Source organism: Platalea leucorodia, assembly GCF_965183815.1.
Source record: "Platalea leucorodia genome assembly, contig: HAP1_HAP1_SCAFFOLD_459, whole genome shotgun sequence".
In the NCBI taxonomy this organism is placed as follows: domain Eukaryota; kingdom Metazoa; phylum Chordata; class Aves; order Pelecaniformes; family Threskiornithidae; genus Platalea; species Platalea leucorodia.
This window is the reverse complement of record NW_028121132.1, coordinates 6,343-33,509: the sequence shown is the minus strand read 5'-3', so window position 1 is coordinate 33,509 and position 27,167 is coordinate 6,343. Positions and strand designations below refer to the sequence as shown.

At 69.9% G+C, this 27,167-nt stretch overlaps 2 protein-coding genes across 2 annotated transcripts; both read left to right on the top strand.

Annotated features, from left to right (window-relative positions):
* Positions 1-120: 120 nt before the first annotated feature.
* On the top strand, positions 121-16,042 carry SERPINE1 (serpin family E member 1). Its single transcript, XM_082339131.1, has 9 exons — positions 121-691; positions 1,870-2,123; positions 3,039-3,269; positions 4,245-4,439; positions 12,926-13,124; positions 13,912-14,012; positions 14,101-14,187; positions 14,966-15,049; positions 15,768-16,042. The coding sequence occupies exons 2-9, from the start codon at positions 1,871-1,873 to the stop codon at positions 15,803-15,805; spliced, it is 1,188 nt and encodes a 395-aa protein (XP_082195257.1). The 5' UTR covers positions 121-691; position 1,870; the 3' UTR covers positions 15,806-16,042.
* Positions 16,043-18,448: 2,406 nt separating this feature from the next.
* Positions 18,449-26,938, top strand: AP1S1 (adaptor related protein complex 1 subunit sigma 1). Its single transcript, XM_082339130.1, has 5 exons — positions 18,449-18,591; positions 21,590-21,768; positions 22,014-22,122; positions 24,210-24,347; positions 26,437-26,938. The coding sequence occupies exons 1-5, from the start codon at positions 18,589-18,591 to the stop codon at positions 26,482-26,484; spliced, it is 477 nt and encodes a 158-aa protein (XP_082195256.1). The 5' UTR covers positions 18,449-18,588; the 3' UTR covers positions 26,485-26,938.
* Positions 26,939-27,167: the final 229 nt, after the last annotated feature.

The following is a 27,167-nucleotide window of genomic DNA, read 5'->3' as shown; positions in this document are numbered from 1 at the left end:
TGACGGGGGGGGGGGGGGGGGGACACGACACGAGTGGAAACACCCCACCCCCCCCCGCCCCCGCTCCGCCCTTTAAAGCCGCTGCCGGGGCCGGATGCGGCCCAGAGCCGCGGGAACACCGGGAACAACACCGGGAACAACACCGGGAACGACACCGGGACACCGGGAACGACACCGGGACACCGGGAACGACACCGGGAACAACACCGGGACCACGACTGGGACACCGGGAACGACACCGGGACACCAAGAGCAACACCGGGACCAAGACTGGGACACACCGGGAACAACACCGGGACCAAGACTGGGACACCGGGAACAACACCGGGACGCTGGGAACAACACCGGGATTGACACTGGGACACCAGGAACGAGACTGGGGCTGACACCGGGACCAGGACACCGGGACCAACACCGGGACCAACACCGGGACACTGGGACTGGCACCGGGATACTGGGACTGGCACTGGGATACTGGGAGCGGCACCAGGATACTGGGAGCGAGACTGGGAGACCGGGACTGAGACTGGGACCGAGACTGGGACTGATACTGGGACAGCAGGACTAAGACCAGGTCACTGGGACTGACTGGGACCCAGACTGGGACACTGGGACCAAAACCAGGGCTGATACTGGGACAGCGGGACCAACACCGGGACTGAGACCGCGACACCGGGATTGCGAGCAACAGGTAGGGGACACCGGCACTGGGGGAGGACCCAGCACTGGGACTGGGACTGGGGCTGACACTGGGACTGGGACCAGCACCAGGACTGGGATTGGGGCTGACACTGGGACTGGGACCAGCACCAGGACTGGGACCAGCACCAGGACTGGGATTGGGGCTGACACCGGGACTGGGACCAGCACAGGGACTGGGATTGGGGCTGACACTGGGACTGGGACCAGCACCAGGACTGGGACCAGCACCAGGACTGGGATTGGGGCTGACACCGGGACTGGGACCAGCGCTGGGACTGGGATTGGGACCAGCACAGGGACTGGGATTGGGGCTGACACTGGGACTGGGACCAGCACCAGGACTGGGATTGGGGCTGGGACTGGAACTGGGACCAGCACTGGGACCAGCACTGGTACTGGGACTGGGACCAGCACAGGGACTGGGACTGGGGCTGACACTGGGACTGGGACCAGCACCAGGACTGGGACCAGCACCAGGACTGGGACTGGGGCTGACACTGGGACTGGGAATGGGACCAGCACTGGGACTGGGATTGGGACTGGGGACCAGGACTGGGACCAGCACTGGGACTGGGATTGGGGCTGACACTGGGACTGGGACCAGCACCAGGACTGGGACTGGGACTGACACTGAGACTGGGACCAGCACTGGAACTGGGCTGGAACTACCACAGGGACTGGAACCAGCACCAGGACTGGGATTGGGACTGGGGATCAGGACTGGGACCAGCACTGGGACTGGGATTGGGGCTGGGACTGAGACCAGCACTGGGACTGGCATTGGGACCAGCACAGGGACTGGGATTGGGGCTGACACTGGGACTGGGACCAGCACTGGGACTGGGACTACCACAGGGACTGGGACCAGCACCAGGACTGGGATTGGGGCTGATACTGGGACTGGGACCAGCACCAGGACTGGGATTGGGACTGGGGACCAGGACTGGGGCTGGGACTGGGATTGGGGCTGACACTGGGACTGGGACTAGCACCAGGACTGGGACTGGGACTGATACTGGGACTGGGACCAGCACCAGGACTGGGATTGGGACTGGGGACCAGGACTGGGACTGGGATTGGGGCTGACACTGGGACTGGGACCAGCACTGGGACTGGGACTGGAACCAGCACCGGGGTCACCATCGGGGTCACCTTGGGTCCCTGCAGGATGCGAGTGGCTCTGGTGGCCCTGGTGGCCCTGGTGGCCCTGGTGGGTGCTGGGCCACCGGTGACGGGACGAGTGGCCCGGCTGGTGGCCGACTTCGGGCTGCGGCTCTTCCGGGAGGCGGTGGGACACCGAGGGGACATCAACGCCATCTTCGCGCCCCACGGGGCCACCGCTGTCCTGGTGGCCCTCCAGCTGGCCACCGCTGGGCATAGCCGTCACCAGCTTGAGGCCGCCATGGGCTTCAGCATCAACGGTGAGGGTCCCCAAGGTCCCTGTCCCCATGGCGGGGGGTCCCCATCCTCATGGGGGACACCTCGGGGTCCCTGTCCCCATGGTGGGGGTGGGTGGTGGGGTCCCCATCCCCACTGGGGACACGTTGGGGTCCCTGTCCCCATGGTGGGGGGGGGTGGTGGGGTCCCCATCCCCACTGGGGACATGTTGGGGTCCCTGTCCCCATGGTGGGGGGGTTGTGGGGTCCCCATCCTCATGGGGGACACGTTGGGGTCCCTGTCCCCGTGGTGGGGGGGGTGGTGGGGTCCCCATCCCCACTGGGGACACCTCGGGGTCCTTGTCCCCATGGTGGGGGGGTGGTGGGGTCCCCATCCCCACTGGGGACACGTTGGGGTCCTTGTCCCCATGGTGGGGGGGGTGGTGGGGTCCCCATCCCCATTGGGGACACGTTGGGGTCCCTGTCCCCATGGTGGGGGGGGTGCTGGGGTCCTCATCCCCATTGGGGACACGTTGGGGTCCCTGTCCCCATGGTGGGGGGGGGTGGTGGGGTCCTCATCCCCATTGGGGACACGTTGGGGTCCCTGTCCCCATGGTGGGGGGGGTGGTGGGGTCCCCATCCCCACTGGGGACACGTTGGGGTCCTTGTCCCCGTGGTGGGGGGGGGTGGTGGGGTCCCCATCCTCATGGGGGACACGTTGGGGTCCCTGTCCCCATGGTGGGGGGGTGGGGGGATCCCCATCCTCATGGGGGACACCTCGGGGTCCTTGTCCCCGTGGTGGGGGGGTGAGGGGGTCCCTGTCCCCGTGGTGGGGCGGGTGGTGGGGTCCCCATCCCCACACCGAGTCTCCCATGGGTGTCCCCGCTGCGGGTCCCCATGCCAGGTCACCCATGGGTGCCCCCATCGCCACGCCGTGACTCAGTTTCCCCCACCCCACAGATCCCGAGGTGGCGGCGGAGCTGCGGGTGCTGCGGCGGGTGCTGAGGGGACCCGGCCACCTCCTGGCCGTGGCCGAGGGCCTTTTCGTGGGGCAGGGGCTGGCGCTGAGCCCCGGCTTCGTCCCCCGCTTCGTCCGCACCCTCGGCCCCCGGCGCTTGGCCAAGGTCGACTTCCAACGGGGAGAGGGTGCCCGCGCCCTCCTCAACGCCTGGGTGCAGGAGCGGACGCAGGGTGAGGGGCCCGGAGGGGGCTTGGGGCGGGGGGCAGAGGCCCGGGACCCCTGGGAATGGGGTGATGGGTGCTGGGTCCCCTGGGAATGGGGTGCTGGGTCCTTTGGGAATGGGGTGATGGGTGCTGGGTGCCTTGGGAATGGGGTGATGGGTGCCTGGGACCCCTGGGAATGGGGTGATGGGTGCCTGGGAACCCTGGGAATGGGGTGCTGGGTCCTTTGGGAATGGGGTGATGGGTGCTGGGTGCCTTGGGAATGGGGGTGATGGGTGGCTGGGACCCCTGGGAATGGGGTGATGGGTGCTGGGTCCCTTGGGAACGGGGTGCTGGGTGCCTGGATCCTTTGGGAAGGGGGTGATGGGTGCCTTGGGAATGGGGTGCTGGGTGCTGGGTCCCTTGGGAATGGGGGTGATGGGTGCTGGGTCCTTTGGGAATGGGGTGATGGGTGCTGGGTGCCTTGGGAATGGGGTGATGGGTGCCTGGATCCTTTGGGAAGGGGGTGATGGGTGCCTTGGGAATGGGGTGCTGGGTGCTGGGTCCCTTGGGAATGGGGGTGATGGGTGCCTGGGAACCCTGGGAATGGGGTGCTGGGTGCCTGGGTGCCTTGGGAATGGGGTGCTGGGTGGCTGGGACCCCTGGGAATGGGGTGATGGGTGCTGGGACCCCTGGGAATGGGGTGCTGGGTGCTGGGTGCCTTGGGAATGGGGTGATGGGTGCCTGGGTCCCCTGGGAACGGGGTGCTGGGTGCCTGGATCCTTTGGGAATGGGGTGCTGGGTGCCTGGGACCCCTGGGAACGGGGTGATGGGTGCTGGGTGCCTTGGGAATGGGGTGCTGGGTGCCCAGACACCTGGGTCCTTTGGGAATGGGGTTCCCAGGCATCTGGGTGCTCTGGGAATGGGGGTGCTGGGTGCCCGGACGCCTGGGTGTCCCGTCCCCCCCCACGGAAGGAGACCCCAGGAGCACCCTTGTCCCCGCAGGGCTGATCCGGGGCCTGCTGCCTCCGGGTGCGGTGGGTGCCAGGACCCGGCTGGTGCTGGCCAACGCCCTCTACTTCAAGGGTGCCTGGATGAGACCCTTCCCCTCCGCCGCCACCCGGCCCCGGCCCTTCCACAGGGCCGATGGCAGCAGGGTGACCGTCCCCATGATGGAGCAGGCCGCCAAGTTCAAATACGGTGAGACCCCCGCCCCGGCCCCCCGCTGTCTGGGTCCCCCCCGTCACCCTGGGTGCCCCCATGTCACCCTGGGTCCCCCTGTGTCACCCTGCCTGGACCCCCACCCCATCTCCCGCACCCCTGGGTCCCCCTGTGTCACCCTGGGTCCCTCCCTGTCACCCTGGGTGCCCCCATGTCACCCTGCCTGGACCCCCCACCCCACCTCCCGCACCCCTGGGTCCTCCTGTGTCACCCTGGGTCCCCCTGTGTCACCCTGGGTCCCTCCCTGTCACCCTGGGTGCCCCCGTGTCACCCTGCCTGGACCCCCCACCCCATCTCCCGCACCCTTGGGTCCCCCTGTGTCACCCTGGGTCCCTCCCTGTCACCCTGGGTGCCCCCGTGTCACCCTGCCTGGACCCCCCACCCCATCTCCCGCACCCCTGGGTCCCCCTGTGTCACCCTGGGTGCCCCCCTGTCACCCTGCCTGGACCCCCCACCCCATCTCCCGCACCCCTGGGTCCCCCTGTGTCACCCTGAGTCCCTCCCTGTCACCCTGGGTGCCCCTGTGTCACCCTGCCTGGACCCCCCACCCCATCTCCCGCACCCCTGGGTCCCCCTGTGTCACCCTGGGTGCCCCCCTGTCACCCTGGGTGCCCCTGTGTCACCCTGCCTGGACCCCCCACCCCATCTCCCGCACCCCTGGGTCCCCCTGTGTCACCCTGGGTGCCCCCCTGTCACCCTGGGTGCCCCTGTGTCACCCTGCCTGGACCCCCCACCCGATCTCCCGCACCCCTGGGTCCCCCTGTGTCACCCTGGGTGCCCCCCTGTCACCCTGCCTGGACCCCCCACCCCATCTCCCGCACCCCTGGGTCCTCCTGTGTCACCCTGAGTCCCTCCCTGTCACCCTGGGTGCCCCCATGTCACCCTGCCTGGACCCCCCACCCCATCTCCCGCACCCCTGGGTCCCCCTGTGTCACCCTGGGTGCCCCCCTGTCACCCTGGGTGCCCCTGTGTCACCCTGCCTGGACCCCCCACCCCATCTCCCGCACCCTTGGGTCCCCCTGTGTCACCCTGGGTCCCTCCCTGTCACCCTGGGTGCCCCTGTGTCACCCTGCCTGGACCCCCCACCCCATCTCCCGCACCCCTGGGTCCCCCTGTGTCACCCTGGGTGCCCCCCTGTCACCCTGGGTGCCCCTGTGTCACCCTGCCTGGACCCCCCACCCCATCTCCCGCACCCCTGGGTCCCCCTGTGTCACCCTGGGTGCCCCCCTGTCACCCTGGGTGCCCCTGTGTCACCCTGCCTGGACCCCCCACCCCATCTCCCGCACCCCTGGGTGCCCCCTGTGTCACCCTGGGTCCCTCCCTGTCACCCTGGGTGCCCCTGTGTCACCCTGCCTGGACCCCCCACCCCATCTCCCGCACCCCTGGGTCCTCCTGTGTCACCCTGGGTCCCTCCCTGTCACCCTGGGTGCCCCTGTGTCACCCTGCCTGGACCCCCCACCCCATCTCCCGCACCCCTGGGTCCCCCTGTGTCACCCTGAGTCCCTCCCTGTCACCCTGGGTGCCCCTGTGTCACCCTGCCTGGACCCCCCACCCCATCTCCCGCACCCCTGGGTGCCCCCTGTGTCACCCTGGGTCCCTCCCTGTCACCCTGGGTGCCCCTGTGTCACCCTGCCTGGACCCCCCACCCCATCTCCCGCACCCCTGGGTCCCCCTGTGTCACCCTGGGTCCCTCCCTGTCACCCTGGGTGCCCCTGTGTCACCCTGCCTGGACCCCCCACCCCACCTCCCGCACCCCTGGGTGCCCCCTGTGTCACCCTGGATCCCCCTGTGTCACCCTGGGTGCCCCCATGTCACCCTGCCTGGACCCCCCACCCCACCTCCCGCACCCCTGGGTCCTCCTGTGTCACCCTGGGTCCCTCCCTGTCACCCTGGGTCCCCCTGTGTCACCCTGCCTGGACCCCCCACCCCATCTCCCGCACCCCTGGATCCCCCCATATCACCCTGTGTCCCTCCCTGTCACCCTGGGTGCCCCTGTGTCACCCTGCCTGGACCCCCCACCCCATCTCCCGCACCCCTGGGTCCCCCTGTGTCACCCTGGGTGCCCCCCTGTCACCCTGGGTGCCCCCTGTGTCACCCTGGGTCCCTCCCTGTCACCCTGGGTGCCCCTGTGTCACCCTGCCTGGACCCCCCACCCCATCTCCCGCACCCCTGGGTCCTCCTGTGTCACCCTGGGTCCCTCCCTGTCACCCTGGGTGCCCCTGTGTCACCCTGCCTGGACCCCCCACCCCATCTCCCGCACCCCTGGGTCCCCCTGTGTCACCCTGAGTCCCTCCCTGTCACCCTGGGTGCCCCTGTGTCACCCTGCCTGGACCCCCCACCCCATCTCCCGCACCCCTGGGTGCCCCCTGTGTCACCCTGGGTCCCTCCCTGTCACCCTGGGTGCCCCTGTGTCACCCTGCCTGGACCCCCCACCCCATCTCCCGCACCCCTGGGTCCCCCTGTGTCACCCTGGGTCCCTCCCTGTCACCCTGGGTGCCCCTGTGTCACCCTGCCTGGACCCCCCACCCCACCTCCCGCACCCCTGGGTGCCCCCTGTGTCACCCTGGATCCCCCTGTGTCACCCTGGGTGCCCCCATGTCACCCTGCCTGGACCCCCCACCCCACCTCCCGCACCCCTGGGTCCTCCTGTGTCACCCTGGGTCCCTCCCTGTCACCCTGGGTCCCCCTGTGTCACCCTGCCTGGACCCCCCACCCCATCTCCCGCACCCCTGGATCCCCCCATATCACCCTGTGTCCCTCCCTGTCACCCTGGGTGCCCCTGTGTCACCCTGCCTGGACCCCCACCCCATCTCCCGCACCCCTGGGTCCTCCTGTGTCACCCTGGGTCCCTCCCTGTCACCCTGGGTGCCCCCGTGTCACCCTGCCTGGACCCCCCACCCCATCTCCCGCACCCCTGGGTCCCCCTGTGTCACCCTGGGTCCCTCCCTGTCACCCTGGGTGCCCCCCTGTCACCCTGGGTGCCCCTGTGTCACCCTGCCTGGACCCCCCACCCCATCTCCCGCACCCCTGGGTCCCCCTGTGTCACCCTGGGTCCCTCCCTGTCACCCTGGGTGCCCCCGTGTCACCCTGCCTGGACCCCCCACCCCATCTCCCGCACCCCTGGGTCCTCCTGTGTCACCCTGGGTCCCTCCCTGTCACCCTGGGTGCCCCTGTGTCACCCTGCCTGGACCCCCCACCCCATCTCCCGCACCCCTGGGTCCCCCTGTGTCACCCTGAGTCCCTCCCTGTCACCCTGGGTGCCCCTGTGTCACCCTGCCTGGACCCCCCACCCCATCTCCCGCACCCCTGGGTGCCCCTGTGTCACCCTGGGTGCCCCCCGTCACCCTGGGTCCCCCTGTGTCACCCTGCCTGGACCCCCCACCCCATCTCCCGCACCCCTGGGTCCCCCTGTGTCACCCTGGGTCCCTCCCTGTCACCCTGGGTGCCCCCATGTCACCCTGCCTGGACCCCCCACCCCATCTCCCGCACCCCTGGGTCCCCCCCGTCACCCTGGGTGCCCCCCGTCACCCTGGGTCCCCCTGTGTCACCCTGCCTGGACCCCCCACCCCATCTCCCGCACCCCTGGGTCCTCCTGTGTCACCCTGGGTCCCTCCCTGTCACCCTGGGTGCCCCTGTGTCACCCTGCCTGGACCCCCCACCCCATCTCCCGCACCCCTGGGTGCCCCTGTGTCACCCTGGGTGCCCCCATGTCACCCTGCCTGGACCCCCCACCCCACCTCCCACACCCCTGGATCCCCCCATGTCACCCTGGGTCCCCCCCTGTCACCCTGGGTGCCCCTGTGTCACCCTGCCTGGACCCCCCACCCCACCTCCCGCACCCCTGGGTGCCCCCTGTGTCACCCTGAGTCCCTCCCTGTCACCCTGGGTGCCCCTGTGTCACCCTGCCTGGACCCCCCACCCCATCTCCCGCACCCCTGGGTGCCCCCTGTGTCACCCTGGGTCCCTCCCTGTCACCCTGGGTGCCCCTGTGTCACCCTGCCTGGACCCCCCACCCCATCTCCCGCACCCCTGGGTCCCCCTGTGTCACCCTGGGTGCCCCCCTGTCACCCTGGGTGCCCCTGTGTCACCCTGCCTGGACCCCCCACCCCATCTCCCGCACCCCTGGGTCCCCCTGTGTCACCCTGGGTGCCCCCCTGTCACCCTGGGTGCCCCTGTGTCACCCTGCCTGGACCCCCCACCCCATCTCCCGCACCCTTGGGTCCCCCTGTGTCACCCTGGGTCCCTCCCTGTCACCCTGGGTGCCCCTGTGTCACCCTGCCTGGACCCCCCACCCCATCTCCCACACCCCTGGGTCCCCCTGTGTCACCCTGGGTGCCCCCCTGTCACCCTGCCTGGACCCCCCACCCCATCTCCCGCACCCCTGGGTCCCCCTGTGTCACCCTGAGTCCCTCCCTGTCACCCTGGGTGCCCCTGTGTCACCCTGCCTGGACCCCCCACCCCATCTCCCGCACCCCTGGGTGCCCCTGTGTCACCCTGAGTCCCTCCCTGTCACCCTGGGTCCCCCTGTGTCACCCTGCCTGGACCCCCCACCCCACCTCCCACACCCCTGGGTCCCTCCCTGTCACCCTGGGTGCCCCCATGTCACCCTGCTTGGACCCCCCACCCCATCTCCCGCACCCCTGGGTCCCCCTGTGTCACCCTGAGTCCCTCCCTGTCACCCTGGGTGCCCCCATGTCACCCTGCCTGGACCCCCCACCCCATCTCCCGCACCCCTGGGTCCTCCTGTGTCACCCTGGGTGCCCCTGTGTCACCCTGGGTGCCCCCATGTCACCCTGCCTGGACCCCCCACCCCACCTCCCACACCCCTGGATCCCCCCATGTCACCCTGGGTCCCCCCCTGTCACCCTGGGTGCCCCTGTGTCACCCTGCCTGGACCCCCCACCCCACCTCCCGCACCCCTGGGTGCCCCCTGTGTCACCCTGAGTCCCTCCCTGTCACCCTGGGTCCCCCTGTGTCACCCTGCCTGGACCCCCCACCCCATCTCCCGCACCCCTGGGTCCCCCTGTGTCACCCTGGGTGCCCCCATGTCACCCTGCCTGGACCCCCCACCCCATCTCCCGCACCCCTGGGTGCCCCCTGTGTCACCCTGGGTCCCTCCCTGTCACCCTGGGTGCCCCTGTGTCACCCTGCCTGGACCCCCCACCCCATCTCCCGCACCCCTGGGTCCCCCTGTGTCACCCTGGGTGCCCCCCTGTCACCCTGGGTGCCCCTGTGTCACCCTGCCTGGACCCCCCACCCCATCTCCCGCACCCTTGGGTCCCCCTGTGTCACCCTGGGTCCCTCCCTGTCACCCTGGGTGCCCCTGTGTCACCCTGCCTGGACCCCCCACCCCATCTCCCGCACCCCTGGGTCCCCCTGTGTCACCCTGAGTCCCTCCCTGTCACCCTGGGTCCCCCTGTGTCACCCTGCCTGGACCCCCCACCCCACCTCCCACACCCCTGGGTCCCTCCCTGTCACCCTGGGTGCCCCCATGTCACCCTGCTTGGACCCCCCACCCCATCTCCCGCACCCCTGGGTCCCCCTGTGTCACCCTGAGTCCCTCCCTGTCACCCTGGGTGCCCCCATGTCACCCTGCCTGGACCCCCCACCCCATCTCCCGCACCCCTGGGTCCCCCTGTGTCACCCTGGGTCCCTCCCTGTCACCCTGGGTGCCCCTGTGTCACCCTGCCTGGACCCCCCACCCCATCTCCCGCACCCTTGGGTCCCCCTGTGTCACCCTGGGTCCCTCCCTGTCACCCTGGGTGCCCCTGTGTCACCCTGCCTGGACCCCCCACCCCATCTCCCGCACCCCTGGGTCCCCCTGTGTCACCCTGAGTCCCTCCCTGTCACCCTGGGTCCCCCTGTGTCACCCTGCCTGGACCCCCCACCCCATCTCCCGCACCCCTGGGTCCCCCTGTGTCACCCTGGGTCCCTCCCTGTCACCCTGGGTGCCCCTGTGTCACCCTGCCTGGACCCCCCACCCCATCTCCCGCACCCCTGGGTCCCCCTGTGTCACCCTGGGTCCCTCCCTGTCACCCTGGGTGCCCCCGTGTCACCCTGCTTGGACCCCCCACCCCATCTCCCGCACCCCTGGGTCCCCCTGTGTCACCCTGGGTCCCTCCCTGTCACCCTGGGTGCCCCTGTGTCACCCTGCCTGGACCCCCCACCCCATCTCCCGCACCCCTGGGTGCCCCTGTGTCACCCTGGGTCCCTCCCTGTCACCCTGGGTGCCCCTGTGTCACCCTGCCTGGACCCCCCACCCCACCTCCCGCACCCCTGGGTGCCCCCTGTGTCACCCTGGATCCCCCTGTGTCACCCTGGGTGCCCCCATGTCACCCTGCCTGGACCCCCCACCCCACCTCCCGCACCCCTGGGTCCTCCTGTGTCACCCTGTGTCCCTCCCTGTCACCCTGGGTGCCCCTGTGTCACCCTGCCTGGACCCCCACCCCATCTCCCGCACCCCTGGGTCCTCCTGTGTCACCCTGGGTCCCTCCCTGTCACCCTGGGTGCCCCCGTGTCACCCTGCCTGGATCCCCCACCCCATCTCCCGCACCCCTGGGTACCCCTGTGTCACCCTGGGTGCCCCCGTGTCACCCTGCCTGGACCCCCCACCCCATCTCCCGCACCCCTGGGTCCCCCTGTGTCACCCTGGGTGCCCCCGTGTCACCCTGCCTGGACCCCCCACCCCATCTCCCGCACCCCTGGGTCCCCCTGTGTCACCCTGGGTCCCTCCCTGTCACCCTGGGTGCCCCCCTGTCACCCTGGGTGCCCCTGTGTCACCCTGCCTGGACCCCCCACCCCATCTCCCGCACCCCTGGGTCCCCCTGTGTCACCCTGGGTCCCTCCCTGTCACCCTGGGTGCCCCCGTGTCACCCTGCCTGGACCCCCCACCCCATCTCCCGCACCCCTGGGTCCTCCTGTGTCACCCTGGGTCCCTCCCTGTCACCCTGGGTGCCCCCATGTCACCCTGCCTGGACCCCCCACCCCATCTCCCGCACCCCTGGGTCCTCCTGTGTCACCCTGGGTCCCTCCCTGTCACCCTGGGTGCCCCCGTGTCACCCTGCCTGGACCCCCCACCCCATCTCCCGCACCCCTGGGTCCTCCTGTGTCACCCTGGGTCCCTCCCTGTCACCCTGGGTGCCCCTGTGTCACCCTGCCTGGACCCCCCACCCCATCTCCCGCACCCCTGGGTCCCCCTGTGTCACCCTGAGTCCCTCCCTGTCACCCTGGGTGCCCCTGTGTCACCCTGCCTGGACCCCCCACCCCATCTCCCGCACCCCTGGGTGCCCCTGTGTCACCCTGGGTGCCCCCCGTCACCCTGGGTCCCCCTGTGTCACCCTGCCTGGACCCCCCACCCCATCTCCCGCACCCCTGGGTCCCCCTGTGTCACCCTGGGTCCCTCCCTGTCACCCTGGGTGCCCCCATGTCACCCTGCCTGGACCCCCCACCCCATCTCCCGCACCCCTGGGTCCCCCTGTGTCACCCTGGGTCCCCCCCTGTCACCCTGGGTGCCCCTGTGTCACCCTGCCTGGACCCCCCACCCCACCTCCCGCACCCCTGGGTCCCCCTGTGTCACCCTGGGTGCCCCCCTGTCACCCTGGGTGCCCCTGTGTCACCCTGCCTGGACCCCCCCACCCCATCTCCCGCACCCCTGGGTCCCCCCCGTCACCCTGGGTGCCCCCCGTCACCCTGGGTCCCCCTGTGTCACCCTGCCTGGACCCCCCACCCCATCTCCCGCACCCCTGGGTCCCCCTGTGTCACCCTGGGTGCCCCCATGTCACCCTGCCTGGACCCCCCACCCCATCTCCCGCACCCCTGGGTCCTCCTGTGTCACCTTGGGTCCCTCCCTGTCACCCTGGGTGCCCCCGTGTCACCCTGGGTCCCTCCCTGTCACCCTGGGTGCCCCTGTGTCACCCTGCCTGGACCCCCCACCCCATCTCCCGCACCCCTGGGTGCCCCTGTGTCACCCTGGGTCCCTCCCTGTCACCCTGGGTGCCCCCATGTCACCCTGCCTGGACCCCCCACCCCATCTCCCGCACCCCTGGGTCCCCCTGTGTCACCCTGGGTCCCTCCCTGTCACCCTGGGTGCCCCCGTGTCACCCTGCCTGGACCCCCCACCCCACCTCCCGCACCCCTGGGTCCTCCTGTGTCACCCTGGGTCCCCCTGTGTCACCCTGGGTCCCTCCCTGTCACCCTGGGTGCCCCCGTGTCACCCTGCCTGGACCCCCCACCCCATCTCCCGCACCCTTGGGTCCCCCTGTGTCACCCTGGGTCCCTCCCTGTCACCCTGGGTGCCCCCGTGTCACCCTGCCTGGACCCCCCACCCCATCTCCCGCACCCCTGGGTGCCCCCTGTGTCACCCTGGGTCCCTCCCTGTCACCCTGGGTGCCCCTGTGTCACCCTGCCTGGACCCCCCACCCCACCTCCCGCACCCCTGGGTGCCCCCTGACGCCACCTCCCCCCAGGGGACTTCGAGACGCCCGAGGGGGTCCCCTACGAGGTGGTGGAGGTCCCCTACGCCGGGGGGGAGGTGGCCATGCTGCTGGTGGCCCCAGTCCGGCGGAACGTCCCCATCGTCACCCTCAGCCGCCTCCTCGACGCCCAGCTCGTCACCAACTGGGTCGCCAACGTCAACCCCGTGCCCCGCGTCCTCGTCCTGCCCCGGTGAGCCCCGGCGCTCGCGTCCCCTCGACCCCCCCTCTCCTCTGGGAGCTTACTGGGGGGCACTGGGAGGCACTGGGGGGGCATTGGGAGGGACTGGGAGGTACTAGGGGGCATTGGGGGGGCACTGGGAGGGACTGGGGGGGCACTGGGAGGGACTGGGAGGTACTAGGGGGCATTGGGGGGGCACTGGGAGGGACTGGGGGGTACTGGGGGGTACTGGGGGAGCACTGGGAGGGACTGGGGGGTACTGGGGGGCATTAGGAGGGACCTGGGGGGACTGGGAGGTACTAGGGGGCATTGGGGGAGCACTGGGAGGGACTGGGGGGCACTGGGGGGGTACTGGGAGGGACTGGGGTGTACTGCGGGAGCACTGGGAGGGACTGGGGTGTACTGGGGGGGCACTGGGAGGGACTGGGGGGCACTGGGGGGGCACTGGGAGGGACTGGGGGGTACTGGGGGGCATTGGGGGGGCACTGGGAGGGACTGGGGGGTACTAGGGGGCATTGGGGGGCACTGGGAGAGACTGGAGTGTACTGGGGGAGCACTGGGAGGGACTGGGGGGTACTGGGGGGGCATTGGGGGGGCACTGGGAGGTTACTGGGGGGCATTGGGGGGCTATTGGGTGACATTGGGGTGCTGGGGGGGGGTCTGAGGGGCACTGGGGGGGATTGGAGGGCACTGGGAGGGGAGTGGGGGGGGGCACTGGGAGGGACTGGAGGCCTTGGGTGGGTGGGTGGGTGCCCCGGACGCCTGGGTCCCCTCTGTGACCCCCCCCCCCTTCCCCCAGCTTCTCCCTGGAGACCACCTGGGACCTGCGGGCACCCCTGAAGTCCTTGGGGGTCCGCGCTGTCTTCGACCCCGACGCCGCCGACTTCACCCCGCTCTCAGGTAAACGGGGGGGGTCCCCAAGTGGGTGCTGGGGGGACCCAGGCACCCTGGGACCACCCCTCACCCACCCCCACCCCCCACCCACCAGCGGAGGAGCCCCTCGTCCTGGGCCAAGCCCTGCAGAAGGTGAGGATGGAGGTGACGGAGAACGGCACCGAGGTGGCGTCGGCCACCGGTGAGTGACACCACGGGGGGGGCGGGTGCCTGGGACCCCTGGGAATGGGGTGATGGGTGCTGGGTCCCCTGGGAATGGGGTGCTGGGTGCTGGGTCCCTTGGGAATGGGGTGCTGGGTGCCTGGGACCCCTGGGAATGGGGTGATGGGTGCCTGGGACCCTTGGGAATGGGGTGCTGGGTGCTGGGTCCCCTGGGAATGGGGTGCTGGGTGCCTGGGACCCCTGGGAATGGGGTGCTGGGTGCCTTGGGAATGGGGTGCTGGGTGCTGGGTCCCCTGGGAATGGGGTGCTGGGTGCCTGGGACCCCTGGGAATGGGGTGATGGGTGCTGGGTGCCTTGGGAATGGGGTGCTGGGTGCTGGGTCCCCTGGGAATGGGGTGCTGGGTGCCTTGGGAATGGGGTGCTGGGTGCTGGGTCCCCTGGGAATGGGGTGCTGGGTGCTGGGACCCCTGGGAATGGGGTGCTGGGTGCCTGCATCCCTTGGGAATGGGGTGCTGGGTGCCTTGGGAATGGGGTGCTGGGTGCTGGGACCCTTGGGAATGGGGTGCTGGGTGCCTGGGTCCCCTGGGAATGGGGTGCTGGGTCCCTTGGGAATGGGGTGCTGGGTGCTGGGTGCCTTGGGAATGGGGTGCTGGGTGCCTTGGGAATGGGGTGCTGGGTGCTGGGACCCTTGGGAATGGGGTGCTGGGTGCCTGGGTCCCCTGGGAATGGGGTGCTGGGTGCTGGGACCCCTGGCAATGGGGTGCTGGGGGGTCTCACTGCTCCGCCTCCCCCCGCAGCCGCCATCATCTACTCCCGCATGGCGCCCCTGGAAATCCTCCTGGATCGGCCCTTCCTCTTCCTCGTGCGCCACAACCCCACCGGTACGGGGGGGACGTGGGGGGCTGGGGGTGAGGGGGGTCATGAGCCGGGGGGGGGAGGGGGGGCTGGGCCCCATGGATGTGGGTTCAGGTGGGTCTGTGCCCCATAGATGTGCGTTTGGGGGCTCCGTGCCCCAGGGATGTGGGTTTGGGGGGCTCTCTGCCCCATGGATTTGGGTTGGGGGGGCTCTGTGCCCCATGGATGTGGGTCTGGGGGCTCCATTCCCCATGGATGTGGGTCTGGGGGGTCTGTGCCCCATGGATGTGGGTCTGGGGGCTCCATTCCCCATGGATGTGGGTCTGGGGGGTCTGTGCCCCATGGATGTGGGTCTGGGGGCTCCATTCCCCATTGATGTGGGTTTGGGGAGCTCTGTGCCCCATGGATGTGGGTCTGGGGGCTCCATTCCCCATTGATGTGGGTCTGGGGGCTCTGTGCCCCATGGATGTGGGTCTGGGGGCTCCATTCCCCATTGATGTGGGTCTGGGGGGTTCTGTGCCCCATGGATGTGGGTCTGGGGGCTCCATTCCCCATTGATGTGGGTTTGGGGGGGTTCTGTGCCCCATGGATGTGGGTCTGGGGGCTCTGTGCCCCATTGATGTGGGTCTGGGGGCTCCATTCCCCATTGATGTGGGTCTGGGGGCTCTGTGCCCCATGGATGTGGGTCTGGGGGCTCTGTGCCCCATTGGTTTGGGCTCCCTGACCCCCCTCTCCCCCCAACAGGCACCATCCTCTTCGTGGGGCAGGTGACGGAGCCCTGAGCGCCCCACGGCGGGGTCGCCCCACGGCGGGTTGGGCCCCACGGCGGGGTCAGCCCCACGGCGGGGTCGCCCCACGGCGGGTTGGGCCCCACGGCGGGGTCAGCCCCACGGCGGGGTCAGCCCCACGGCGAGTTGGGCCCCCCATGGGGGCACGTGGGGCTGGGGAGAGCTGTAATTTATTGGAGAGAGTAATATATTTGGGGGGGGTCAACCCCCACCTCCCGGTGTTGGGGTCAACCACCGCGTCCCGGTGTTGGGGTCAACCCCCACGTCCCGGTGTTGGGGTCAACCTCCTGTCATGGTGTTGGGGTCAACCCCCACGTCCCGGTGTTGGGGTCAACCTCCTGTCATGGTGTTGGGGTCAACCGCCGCGTCCCGGTGTTGGGGTCAACCGCTGCGTCCCGGTGTTGGGGTCAACCCCCACGTCCCGGTGTTGGGGTCAACCGCTGCGTCCCGGTGTTGGGGTCAACCCCCACGTCCCGGTGTTGGGGTCAACCCCCACGTCACGGTGTTGGGGTCAACCGCTGCGTCCCGGTGTTGGGGTCAACCCCCACGTCCCGGTGTTGGGGTCAACCGCCGCGTCCTGGTGTTGGGGTCAACCGCTGCGTCCTGGTGTTGGGGTCAACCTCCTGTCATGGTGTTGGGGTCAACCCCCACGTCCCAGTGTTGGGGTCAACCACCACATCACGGTGTTGGGGTCAACCTCCTGTCACGGTGTGTCGAGGTCAACCACCACGTCCCAGTGTTGAGGTCAACCGCCATCTCATCGTGTTGGGGTCAGCACCACGTCCTGGTGTGGTGGTCAACCGCCGTGTCACGGTGTTGGGGTCAACCTCCTGTCATGGTGTTGAGGTCAACCACCACATCACGGTGTTGGGGTCAACCTCCTGTCATGGTGTGTTGAGGTCAACCACCATGTCACAGAGTTGAGGTCAACCACCACGTCCTGGTGTTGTGGTCAACCGCCACGTCACGGTGTTGGGGTCAACCTCCTGTCACGGTGTGTCGAGGTCAACCACCATGTCCCGGTGTTGAGGTCAACCACCATCTCATCGTGTTGGGGTCAGCACCACGTCCCGGTGTTGTGGTCAACCGCCGTGTCACGGTGTTGGGGTCAACCCCCACGTCCCGGTGTTGGGGTCAATCACTGTGTCACGGTGTTGGGGTCACCCTCCTGTCATGGTGTGTTGAGGTCAACCACCATGTCACAGAGTTGAGGTCAACCACCATCAACCTCATCACCCCCAAATCTGCCCCCCGGGACCCCAAATCTGCCCCCCGGGACCCCAAACTGCCCCCATCACCCCCAAATCTGCCCCCCGGGACCCCAAATCTGCCCCCCGGGACCCCAAACTGCCCTCATCACCCCCAAATCTGCCCCCCGGGACCCCAAATCTGCCCTCATCACCCCCAAATCTGCCCCCCGGGACCCCAAATCTGCCCCCCGGGACCCCAAACTGCCCCCGTCACCCCCAAATCTGCCCCCCGGGACCCCAAATCTGCCCCCCGGGACCCCAAACTGCCCCCGTCACCCCCAAATCTGCCCCCCGGGACCCCAAACTGCCCCCGTCACCCCCAAATCTGCCCCCCGGTACCCCAAATCTGCCCCCCGGGACCCCAAATCTGCCCTCATCACCCCCAAATCTGCCCCCCGGGACCCCAAATCTGCCCCTGGGACCCCAAACTGCCCCTGGCACCCCTAAAACTGCCCCCGGGACCCCAAAACTGCCCCCCGGGACCCCAAATCTGCCCCTGGGACCCCAAAGTGCCCCCGTCACCCCCAAAACTGCCCCCGGGACCCCAAAACTGCCCTCATCACCCCCAAATCTGCCCTCATCACCCCCAAATCTGCCCCCCGGGACCCCAAATCTGCCCCTGGGACCCCAAGCTGCCCCTGGCACCCCTAAAACTGCCCCCGGGACCCCAAATCTGCCCCCCGGGACCCCAAATCTGCCCCTGGGACCCCAAAGTGCCCCCGTCACCCCCAAAACTGCCCCCGGGACCCCAAAACTGCCCTCATCACCCCCAAATCTGCCCTCATCACCCCCAAATCTGCCCCCCGGGACCCCAAATCTGCCCCTGGGACCCCAAACTGCCCCTGGCACCCCTAAAACTGCCCCCGGGACCCCAAAACTGCCCCCGGGACCCCAAATCTGCCCCCCGGGACCCCAAATTACCCCCACCCCCCCCCAAATCTGCCCCCTCCACCTCCTACCACCCCCCATCACCATGGCAACCGACCCTGGGGGGGGTGCCCCCCCCCTTGTGGTCGCCATGGAAACCCCCCCATCACCACCACCATCGCCATGGAAACGGGCCACCCCCCCTCCCGGTTGCTATGGAGATGGGAGTGTGTGTCCGCCCCCCTCCCCAGCCAGCCGGTTGCCATGGCGATAGGAAACCCCGCCCACAGTCGCCATGGAGACAACCCCCCCCCGTTGCCATGGACCTCCCCCCCGCCATAACCTCCCCCGTTGCCATGGAAACACACACCCCCCAACCGTTACCAGGGAGTCCCGCCCGGCTGCCACTCTCCCTCGTTGCCAGGGCGACAGCCCCGCCCCCCCCCCCCCCGTGGCCGGAAGCTCCTCCCCGTTGCCTCAGCAACAGGCCCCGCCCCTCCCGGAAGCAGGGCGGCGCATGCGCGGTGAGGCCGGGGCCCGGCGCGGCGCTGGCGGGAGGTGGAGAGAGGCCGAGTCCGAATCCACCGGCCCCGGGACCGGCCTCGGCCTCGGCCCCGGCCCCGGCCCCTTCCAGGGCCTCCGGTACCGGGACCCGGCGCTATGGTGAGCGGTGAGACCGGTGCGGGGCTGCGGGAGGCGGGGGGGGGAGCGGGGGAAGGAGGGGGGGGGAAGGGGAAAAGGGGGGCGGGGGTCATGTGAAGGGGAGGTCACGTGCACCGGGGGGGTGTCATGTGATTTGAGGGGGGGGGCGGACGGTGTCGTGTGTCCCTACCCCATCCAAGCCGGGCTTGACCTCTGACCTCTGACCCTGCCCCAGGCCCTGGGTCCTCATCACCCCCCCACCCCCACGGCGACAGCCCCCCCCCCCCCCCCCGCCGCGTGTCCCCCCGTGACCTCACCCCACCCCCACGGTGACCCCCCCCGTGGCTCCCCCCGACCTGTCCCCAACCCCCCCCCCCGTGTCCCCCCCTCCTCTGTCCCCTCCCGCCCCCCCCCCGTCCCCAACCCCCCACTGACCCCCCCACCCTGTCCCACGGCCCCCTGTCCCCCTCCCACCCCCCCACCCTCTCCCCAAACCCCCCACTGACCCCCCCAGCCCCCCCCCCGACCCCCCCAGCCCCCCCCCGCTGACCCCGTGTCCCTGTCCCCCTCCCCAGATGCACTTCACACTGACCCCCCCACCCTGTCCCACGGCCCCCTGTCCCCCTCCCACCCCCCCACCCTCTCCCCAAACCCCCCACTGACCCCCCCAGCCCCCCCCCCGACCCCCCCAGCCCCCCCCCGCTGACCCCGTGTCCCTGTCCCCGTCCCCAGATGCACTTCACACTGACCCCCCCCACCCTGTCCCACGGCTCCCTGTCCCCCTCCCACCCCCCCACCCTGTCCCCAAACCCCCCCACTGACCCCCCCACCCTCTCCCCCAGCCCCCAGCGCCCCCCCGGCCCCCCCAGCCCCCTCATCCTGTCCCCATCCTGTCCCCCAGCCCCCCCACATCCCCCTGTCCCCCTCCCACCCCCCCACCCTGTCCCCAAACCCCCCACTGACCCCCCCAGCCCCCAGCCCCCCCCCCCAGCCCCCCCCCGCTGACCCCGTGTCCCTGTCCCCCTCCCCAGATGCACTTCACACTGACCCCCCCACCCTGTCCCACGGCCCCCTCCCACCCCCCCACCCTCTCCCCAAACCCCCCACTGACCCCCCAGCCCCCCCCCGACCCCCCCAGCCCCCCCCCCGCTGACCCCGTGTCCCCTGTCCCCCTCCCCAGATGCACTTCACACTGACCCCCCCACCCTGTCCCACATCCCCCTGTCCCCCTCCCACCCCCCCACCCTCTCCCCAAACCCCCCACTGACCCCCCCAGCCCCCCCCCCCGACCCCCCCAGCCCCCCCCGCTGACCCCGTGTCCCTGTCCCCCTCCCCAGATGCACTTCACACTGACCCCCCCACCCTGTCCCACGGCCCCCTGTCCCCCTCCCACCCCCCCACCCTCTCCCCAAACCCCCCACTGACCCCCCCAGCCCCCCCCCCGACCCCCCCAGCCCCCCCCGCTGACCCCGTGTCCCTGTCCCCGTCCCCAGATGCACTTCACACTGACCCCCCCCACCCTGTCCCACGGCTCCCTGTCCCCCTCCCACCCCCCCACCCTGTCCCCAAACCCCCCACTGACCCCCCCACCCTCTCCCCCAGCCCCCCAGCGCCCCCCCGGCCCCCCCAGCCCCCTCATCCTGTCCCCCATCCTGTCCCCCAGCCCCCCCACATCCCCCTGTCCCCCTCCCACCCCCCCACCCTGTCCCCAAACCCCCCACTGACCCCCCCAGCCCCCCAGCCCCCCCCCCAGCCCCCCCCCGCTGACCCCGTGTCCCTGTCCCCCTCCCCAGATGCACTTCACACTGACCCCCCCACCCTGTCCCACGGCCCCCTCCCACCCCCCCACCCTCTCCCCAAACCCCCCACTGACCCCCCCAGCCCCCCCCCCGACCCCCCCAGCCCCCCCCCGCTGACCCCGTGTCCCTGTCCCCCTCCCCAGATGCACTTCACACTGACCCCCCCACCCTGTCCCACGGCCCCCTGTCCCCCTCCCACCCCCCCACCCTCTCCCCAAACCCCCCACTGACCCCCCCAGCCCCCCCCCCGACCCCCCCAGCCCCCCCCCCGCTGACCCCGTGTCCCTGTCCCCCTCCCCAGATGCACTTCACACTGACCCCCCCACCCTGTCCCACGGCCCCCTCCCCACCCCCCCACCCTCTCCCCAAACCCCCCACTGACCCCCCCAGCCCCCCCCGACCCCCCCAGCCCCCCCCCGCTGACCCCGTGTCCCTGTCCCCCTCCCCAGATGCACTTCACACTGACCCCCCCACCCTGTCCCACGGCCCCCTCCCACCCTCCCACCCCCCCACCCTCTCCCCAAACCCCCCACTGACCCCCCAGCCCCCCCCCGACCCCCCCAGCCCCCCCCCCCCTGACCCCGTGTCCCTGTCCCCCTCCCCAGATGCACTTCACACTGACCCCCCCACCCTGTCCCACGGCCCCCTGTCCCCCTCCCACCCCCCCACCCTCTCCCCCAAACCCCCCACTGACCCCCCCAGCCCCCCCCCCGACCCCCCCAGCCCCCCCCCGCTGACCCCGTGTCCCTGTCCCCCCTCCCCAGATGCACTTCACACTGACCCCCCCACCCTGTCCCACATCCCCCTGTCCCCCTCCCACCCCCCCACCCTCTCCCCAAACCCCCCACTGACCCCCCCAGCCCCCCCCCCCGACCCCCCCAGCCCCCCCCCGCTGACCCCGTGTCCCTGTCCCCCTCCCCAGATGCACTTCACACTGACCCCCCCACCCTGTCCCACGGCCCCCTCCCACCCTCCCACCCCCCCACCCTCTCCCCAAACCCCCCACTGACCCCCCCAGCCCCCCCCCCGACCCCCCCCAGCCCCCCCCCGCTGACCCCGTGTCCCTGTCCCCATCCCCAGATGCACTTCACACTGACCCCCCCCACCCTGTCCCACGGCCCCCTGTCCCCCTCCCACCCCCCCACCCTCTCCCCAAAACCCCCCACTGACCCCCCCCAGCCCCCCCCCCGCTGACCCCGTGTCCCTGTCCCCCCTCCCAGATGCGGTTCATGCTCCTCTTCAGCCGGCAAGGCAAACTGCGCCTGCAGAAATGGTACCTGGCCACCGCCGACAAGGACAAGAAGAAGATGGTGAGGGAGCTGATGCAGGTGGTCCTGGCCCGTAAACCCAAGATGTGCAGCTTCCTCGAGTGGAGGGACCTCAAGGTCGTCTACAAGAGGTGACCGTCCCCCCCCCTCCCCCCCAAAAATGTCCCCAAGGCCACCCCCACCAAGCACGACCGCGCTTTAGGGGGTGACCGAGGCGGGTACGGCCCGCGCCACGGCGCGTTTTGGGGTTTGTCGGGGACGCGTCCCCGCTGTCCCCATGGCTTTTGGGGGGTGCGTGGGTCCCCCCCCCAGCCCCATTTTGTCCTTGTCCCACCCCCCCCAGCCCCATTTTGTCCTTGTCCCCCCCCTCCCCCAGGTATGCCAGCCTCTACTTCTGCTGCGCCATCGAAGGGCAGGACAACGAGCTCATCACGCTGGAGCTGATCCATCGCTACGTCGAGCTGCTCGACAAGTATTTCGGCAGCGTGAGTGGTCACCGAGGGGATGGGGGACACCCCGAGGGTGATGTGGGGGTGCTGGGCCACCTCATGGCCACCCTAGGGCCACCAGGGCCACCCCAGGGCTATGCTATGGGTGCTTGGGCCACCCAAGGGCCACCAGGGCCACGTTATGGGTGCTTGGCCATCCTGAGGTCACCCCCCAAAGCCACCTTGGGGCAATGCTGTGGGTGCTTGGGCCACCCCAGGGCCACCATGGCCACCCCAGGGCCACCATGGCCACCCCAGGGCCACCATGGCCGCCCCCAAGGCCACGTTATGGGTGCTTGGCCATCCTGAGGTCACCCCCAAAGCCACCTTGGGGGCAATGCTGTGGGTGCTTGGGCCACCCCAGGGCCACCATGGCCACCCCAGGGGCCACCATGGCCGCCCCAAGGCCACGTTATGGGTGCTTGGCCATCCTGAGGTCACCCCAAAGCCACCTTGGGGCAATGCTGTGGGTGCTTGGGCCACCCCAGGGCCACCATGGCAACCCCAAGGCCACGTTATGGGTGCTTGGCCATCCTGAGGTCACCCCAAAGCCACCTTGGGGTAATGCTGTGGGTGCTTGGGGCCACCACCAGGTCCATATCATGGGCACAGGGCCACCCAGGTCCATACCATGGGCATGGGCCCCCCCAGTTCCACACCGTGGTCATGGGGGGACACCCTAGGGCCACCACCAGGTCCATACCGTGGTCATGGGGACACCCCAGGCCCCCCCCAGGTCCATACCATGGGCATGGGGCCCCCCTGGGTCCATACCGTGGTCATGGGGACACCCCAAGGTCCCCCCCAGGTCCATACCATGGTCGTGGGGCCCCCCACCAGGTCCATACCATGGGCATGGGGACACCCCAGGGCCACCACGAGGTCCATACCATGGGCATGGGGCCCCCCAAGGCCCCCCCAGCTCCATACCATGGGCATGGGGCCCCCCAAGGTCCCCCCCAGGTCCATACCATGGTCATGGGGCCCCCCAAGGCCCCCCCAGCTCCATACCATGGGCATGGGGCCCCCCAAGGCCCCCCCAGCTCCATACCATGGGCATGGGGCCCCCCCTGGGTCCATACCGTGGTCATGGGGACACCCCAAGGTCCCCCCCAGGTCCATACCATGGTCGTGGGGCCCCCCAGGTCCATACCATGGGCATGGGGACACCCCAGGGCCACCACGAGGTCCATACCATGGGCATGGGGCCCCCCAAGGCCCCCCCAGCTCCATACCATGGGCATGGGGCCCCCCAAGGTCCCCCCCAGGTCCATACCATGGGCATGGGGACACCCCAGGGCCCCCCCCAGGTCCATACCGTGGTCATGGGGACACCCTAAGGGACCCCCAGGTCCATACCATGGGCATGGGGCCCCCCAAGGTCCCCCCCCAGGTCCATACCATGGGCATGGGGACACCCCAGGGCCCCCCCAGGTCCATACCGTGGTCATGGGGACACCCCTAAGGGACCCCCAGGTCCATACCATGGGCATGGGGCCCCCCAAGGCCCCCCCCCAGCTCCATACCATGGGCATGGGGCCCCCCAAGGCCCCCCCAGCTCCATACCATGGGCATGGGGACACCCCAGGTCCATACCATGGTCATGGGGACACCCTAAGGGACCCCCAGGTCCATACCATGGGCATGGGGACACCCCAGGCCCCCCCCAGATCCATACCATGGGCATGGGGACACCCCAGGTCCATACCATGGGCATGGGGCCCCCCAAGATCCCCCCCAGGTCCATACCCATGGGCATGGGGCCCCCCAAGATCCCCCCCCAGCTCCATACCGTGGGCATGGGGACACCCCAGGACCCCCCCAGATCCATACCACGGTCATGGGCCCCCCCCAGTTCCATACCGTGGTCACGGCCCCCCCTCACAGCATCCCCGCCGTAGGCACGGGGCCACCCCAGGTCACCGTCATCCACCCGATCCCATTAACTCCACCGCCTGAATCCCGCCGGGAGCCGCTTCGCGCCGCCGCTAACGAGGATAATCAGGCTTAGCCGCTAACGAGGGGGGGGAGTCGGAGCCCCCCCCCCGCCCCGGCTCTGATGGGGGCCCCCCCTTTTTGGGCAGGTCTGCGAGCTCGACATCATCTTCAACTTCGAGAAGGCTTATTTCATCCTGGACGAGTTCGTGATGGGGGGGGAGATCCAGGACACCTCCAAGAAGAGCGTCCTGAAGGCCATCGAGCAGGCCGATCTGCTGCAGGAGGTGAGGGACCCCCCCGCGGACCCCCCAAACTCCCCCTATGGGCCCCTAGTGCCCCTATAGACCCCCACACAGGGTCGTGGTGCCCCCCAAACTCCCCTATGGGCCCCTAGTGCCCCTATAGACCCCCAACAGGGTCCTGGTACCCCCCAAACTCCCCTATGGGCCCCCTAGTGCCCCTATAGACCCCCCCCAGGGTTCTGGTACCCCCCAGACTCCCCTATGGACCCCTAATGCCCCTATAGACACCCCCCCCCAGGGTCCTGGTGCCCCCCAAACTCCCCTATGGGCCCCTAGTGCCCCTATAGACCCCCAACAGGGTCCTGGTACCCCCCAAACTCCCCTATGGACCCCTAATGCCCCTATAGACACCCCCCCCCAGGGTCCTGGTGCCCCCAAACTCCCCTATGGGCCCCTAATGCCCCTATAGACACCCCCCCCCAGGGTCCTGGTGCCCCCCAAACTCCCTATGAGCCCCTAATGCCCTTACAGACCCCCCCCCAGGGTCCTGGTGCCCCCCAAACTCCCCTATGTGCCCCTAATACCCTTATAGACCCCCCCCAGGGTCCTGGTACCCCTTAAAATCCCCTATAGACCCCTAATACCGCTATAGACCCCCCACAGGGTCCTGGTGCCCCCCAAACTCCCCTATGGGCCCCTAATGCCCCTATAGACCCCCCCCCCAGGGTCGTGGTGCCCCCCAAACTCCCCTATGGACCCCTAATGCCCCTATAGACCCCCCCCAGGGTCCTGGTACCCCCTTAAAATCCCCTATAGACTCCCCACAGGGTCCCAGTACCCCCCAAACTCCCCTATGGACCCCTAATGCCCCTATAGACCCCCCCCAGGGTCCTGGTACCCCCCAAACTCCCCTATGGACCCCTGATACCCCTATAGACCCCCCCCCCCAGGGTTCTGGTACCCCCCAAACTCCCCTATGGGCCCCCTAATGCCCCTATAGACCCCCCCCAGGGTCCTGGTGCCCCCCAAACTCCCCTATGGGCCCCTAGTGCCCCTATAGACCCCCCCCAGGGTCCTGGTGCCCCCCCAAACTCCCCTATGGGCCCCTAATACCCCTATAGACCCCCCCGAGGGTCCTGGTACCCCCTTAAAATCCCCTATAGACCCCCCACAGGGTCCCAGTACCCCCCAAACTCCCCTATGGACCCCTATTGCCCCTATAGACCCCTCCCAGGGTCCTGGTGCCCCCCGAACTCCCCTATGGACCCCTAATACCCCTATACCCCCCCCCCATCCCTGGACCCCCCCCCCCATCTCCAGACGCCCCCCCCCCGTCTCCAGACCCCCCCCCCCATTTCCAGGACCCCCCCCCATCCCCAGACCCCCCCCCCCTCCCCGTGCTGCAGCAGGTTGGGGGGGGGGCGGGGGGGGCCCCCCGTGCTGCAGCAGGTTGGGGGGGGGGGCGGGGGGGCCGCTGCGGGTGCTGCCTGGTGCAGGGAAATGAGTCACCGGCTCTGCAGTGTCGTGTGCCCCCCCCCGCCACGTGGGCCACCAGTGTCCCCCCCCCCACCCAGTGTCACCCAGCCGAGCCCCCCCCCAGCCAGCGAGGGACCCCCCCCCACCCATGGGTGGGTGGCGGCACCCCAAGGCCCGTATTTAAGGACCCCCCCCGTGCGTGTTTTGGGGGGGGTCTCCCCTTTGTGACCCCCCCCCCCCAGGGCTCCCCCCTGTGTCTTTTGGGGGGGGGTGTCTCCCCTTTGTGCCCCCCCCCACCCATGGGTGGGTGGTGTCACCCCCCCAGACCCCTTCTCTAGGGGACCCCCTGTATATTTGGGGGGGGGGGTGTCTCCCTTTTGTGACCCCCCCACCCATGGGTGGGCAACATCACCCCAAGTCCCATATTTAGGGGAGCCCCCCCTGCGTATTTGGGGGGGGGTCTCCCCTCTGCACCCCCCCCAGGGCCCCCCCCGCATATTTGGGGGGGGGTCTCCCCTCTGTGCCCCCCCCCAGGGCCCCCCCCCTGCATATTTGGGGGTGTCCCCCCTCTGCGCCCCTCCCTAGGCCCCCCCCTGCATATTTGGGGGGGGGTCTCCCCTCTGCGCCCCCCCCGACCCATCTTTGCCCCCCCCAGGAGGACGAGTCACCCCGCAGCGTGCTGGAGGAGATGGGGCTGGCATAGCCCCCCCCCCATATTTTTTAGGGGGGGGGACGACACCCCCAAATTAAGGGGGGAGTCGCCCCCCCCCCCCAGGCTCAGCCACACGGGACCAATCGCACCCTGGAGATGACAACGGGGGGGGGACACCCCATATGGCCCCCCCAAACTGTAAATATATATATATACACATATAGGGGGGACTTTGGGGGGGGGTCCCCTATTTTGGGGGGGCCACTGGGTCCCTGTGCCCCTCCCATCATGTTGGGGGCACCCCTGTACCCTCTGCTTTTTTGGGGGGGGGGGGGGGTCACAAGTGGGTGGCCCCCCCCCCCAAAAAAAATGGGTACAGACCCTCAGCCCCCTTTTGGGGTGCTGGGGGGGGGCACAGGGTCACTCCTTTGGGGGTGACCCCCCCCTTTTTTTTGGGGGCCCCCCCTCAATCATGGGACCACCCCCCCCCCATTTGGAATAAAGCCTGTGGAGACTCACCCTGTGCTTGGTGCTTGGGGGGGGGCAATTTATGCTGGGGGGGGGGGGGCTTTTTACCCCGGGGGGGGGCATTTTACCCACTTAGGGGGGCAATTGAGCCCTTGGGGGGGGGCAATTGAGCCCCTGGGGGGGGTATTTTACCGGGGGGGGGGCATTTTGCCCCCTTAGAGGGGGAAATTTAGCCCCTGGGGGGGGGGGGCAATGTATCCCACTTG

What these genes read in the sequence shown, in the direction of transcription:
- SERPINE1 (XM_082339131.1), top strand. Translation starts at nt 1,871, where the DNA reads ATGCGAGTGGCTCTGGTGGCCCTGGTGGCCCTGGTGGCCCTGGTGGGT. An exon ending in GGTGCAGGAGCGGACGCAGG is followed by an intron (nt 3,270 to 4,244) that starts GTGAGGGGCCCG and finishes TTGTCCCCGCAG; the next exon opens with GGCTGATCCGGGGCCTGCTG. An exon ending in CGAGGTGGCGTCGGCCACCG is followed by an intron (nt 14,188 to 14,965) that starts GTGAGTGACACC and finishes CTCCCCCCGCAG; the next exon opens with CCGCCATCATCTACTCCCGC.
- AP1S1 (XM_082339130.1), top strand. An exon ending in TCGACAAGTATTTCGGCAGC is followed by an intron (nt 22,123 to 24,209) that starts GTGAGTGGTCAC and finishes CTTTTTGGGCAG; the next exon opens with GTCTGCGAGCTCGACATCAT. An exon ending in AGGCCGATCTGCTGCAGGAG is followed by an intron (nt 24,348 to 26,436) that starts GTGAGGGACCCC and finishes TGCCCCCCCCAG; the next exon opens with GAGGACGAGTCACCCCGCAG.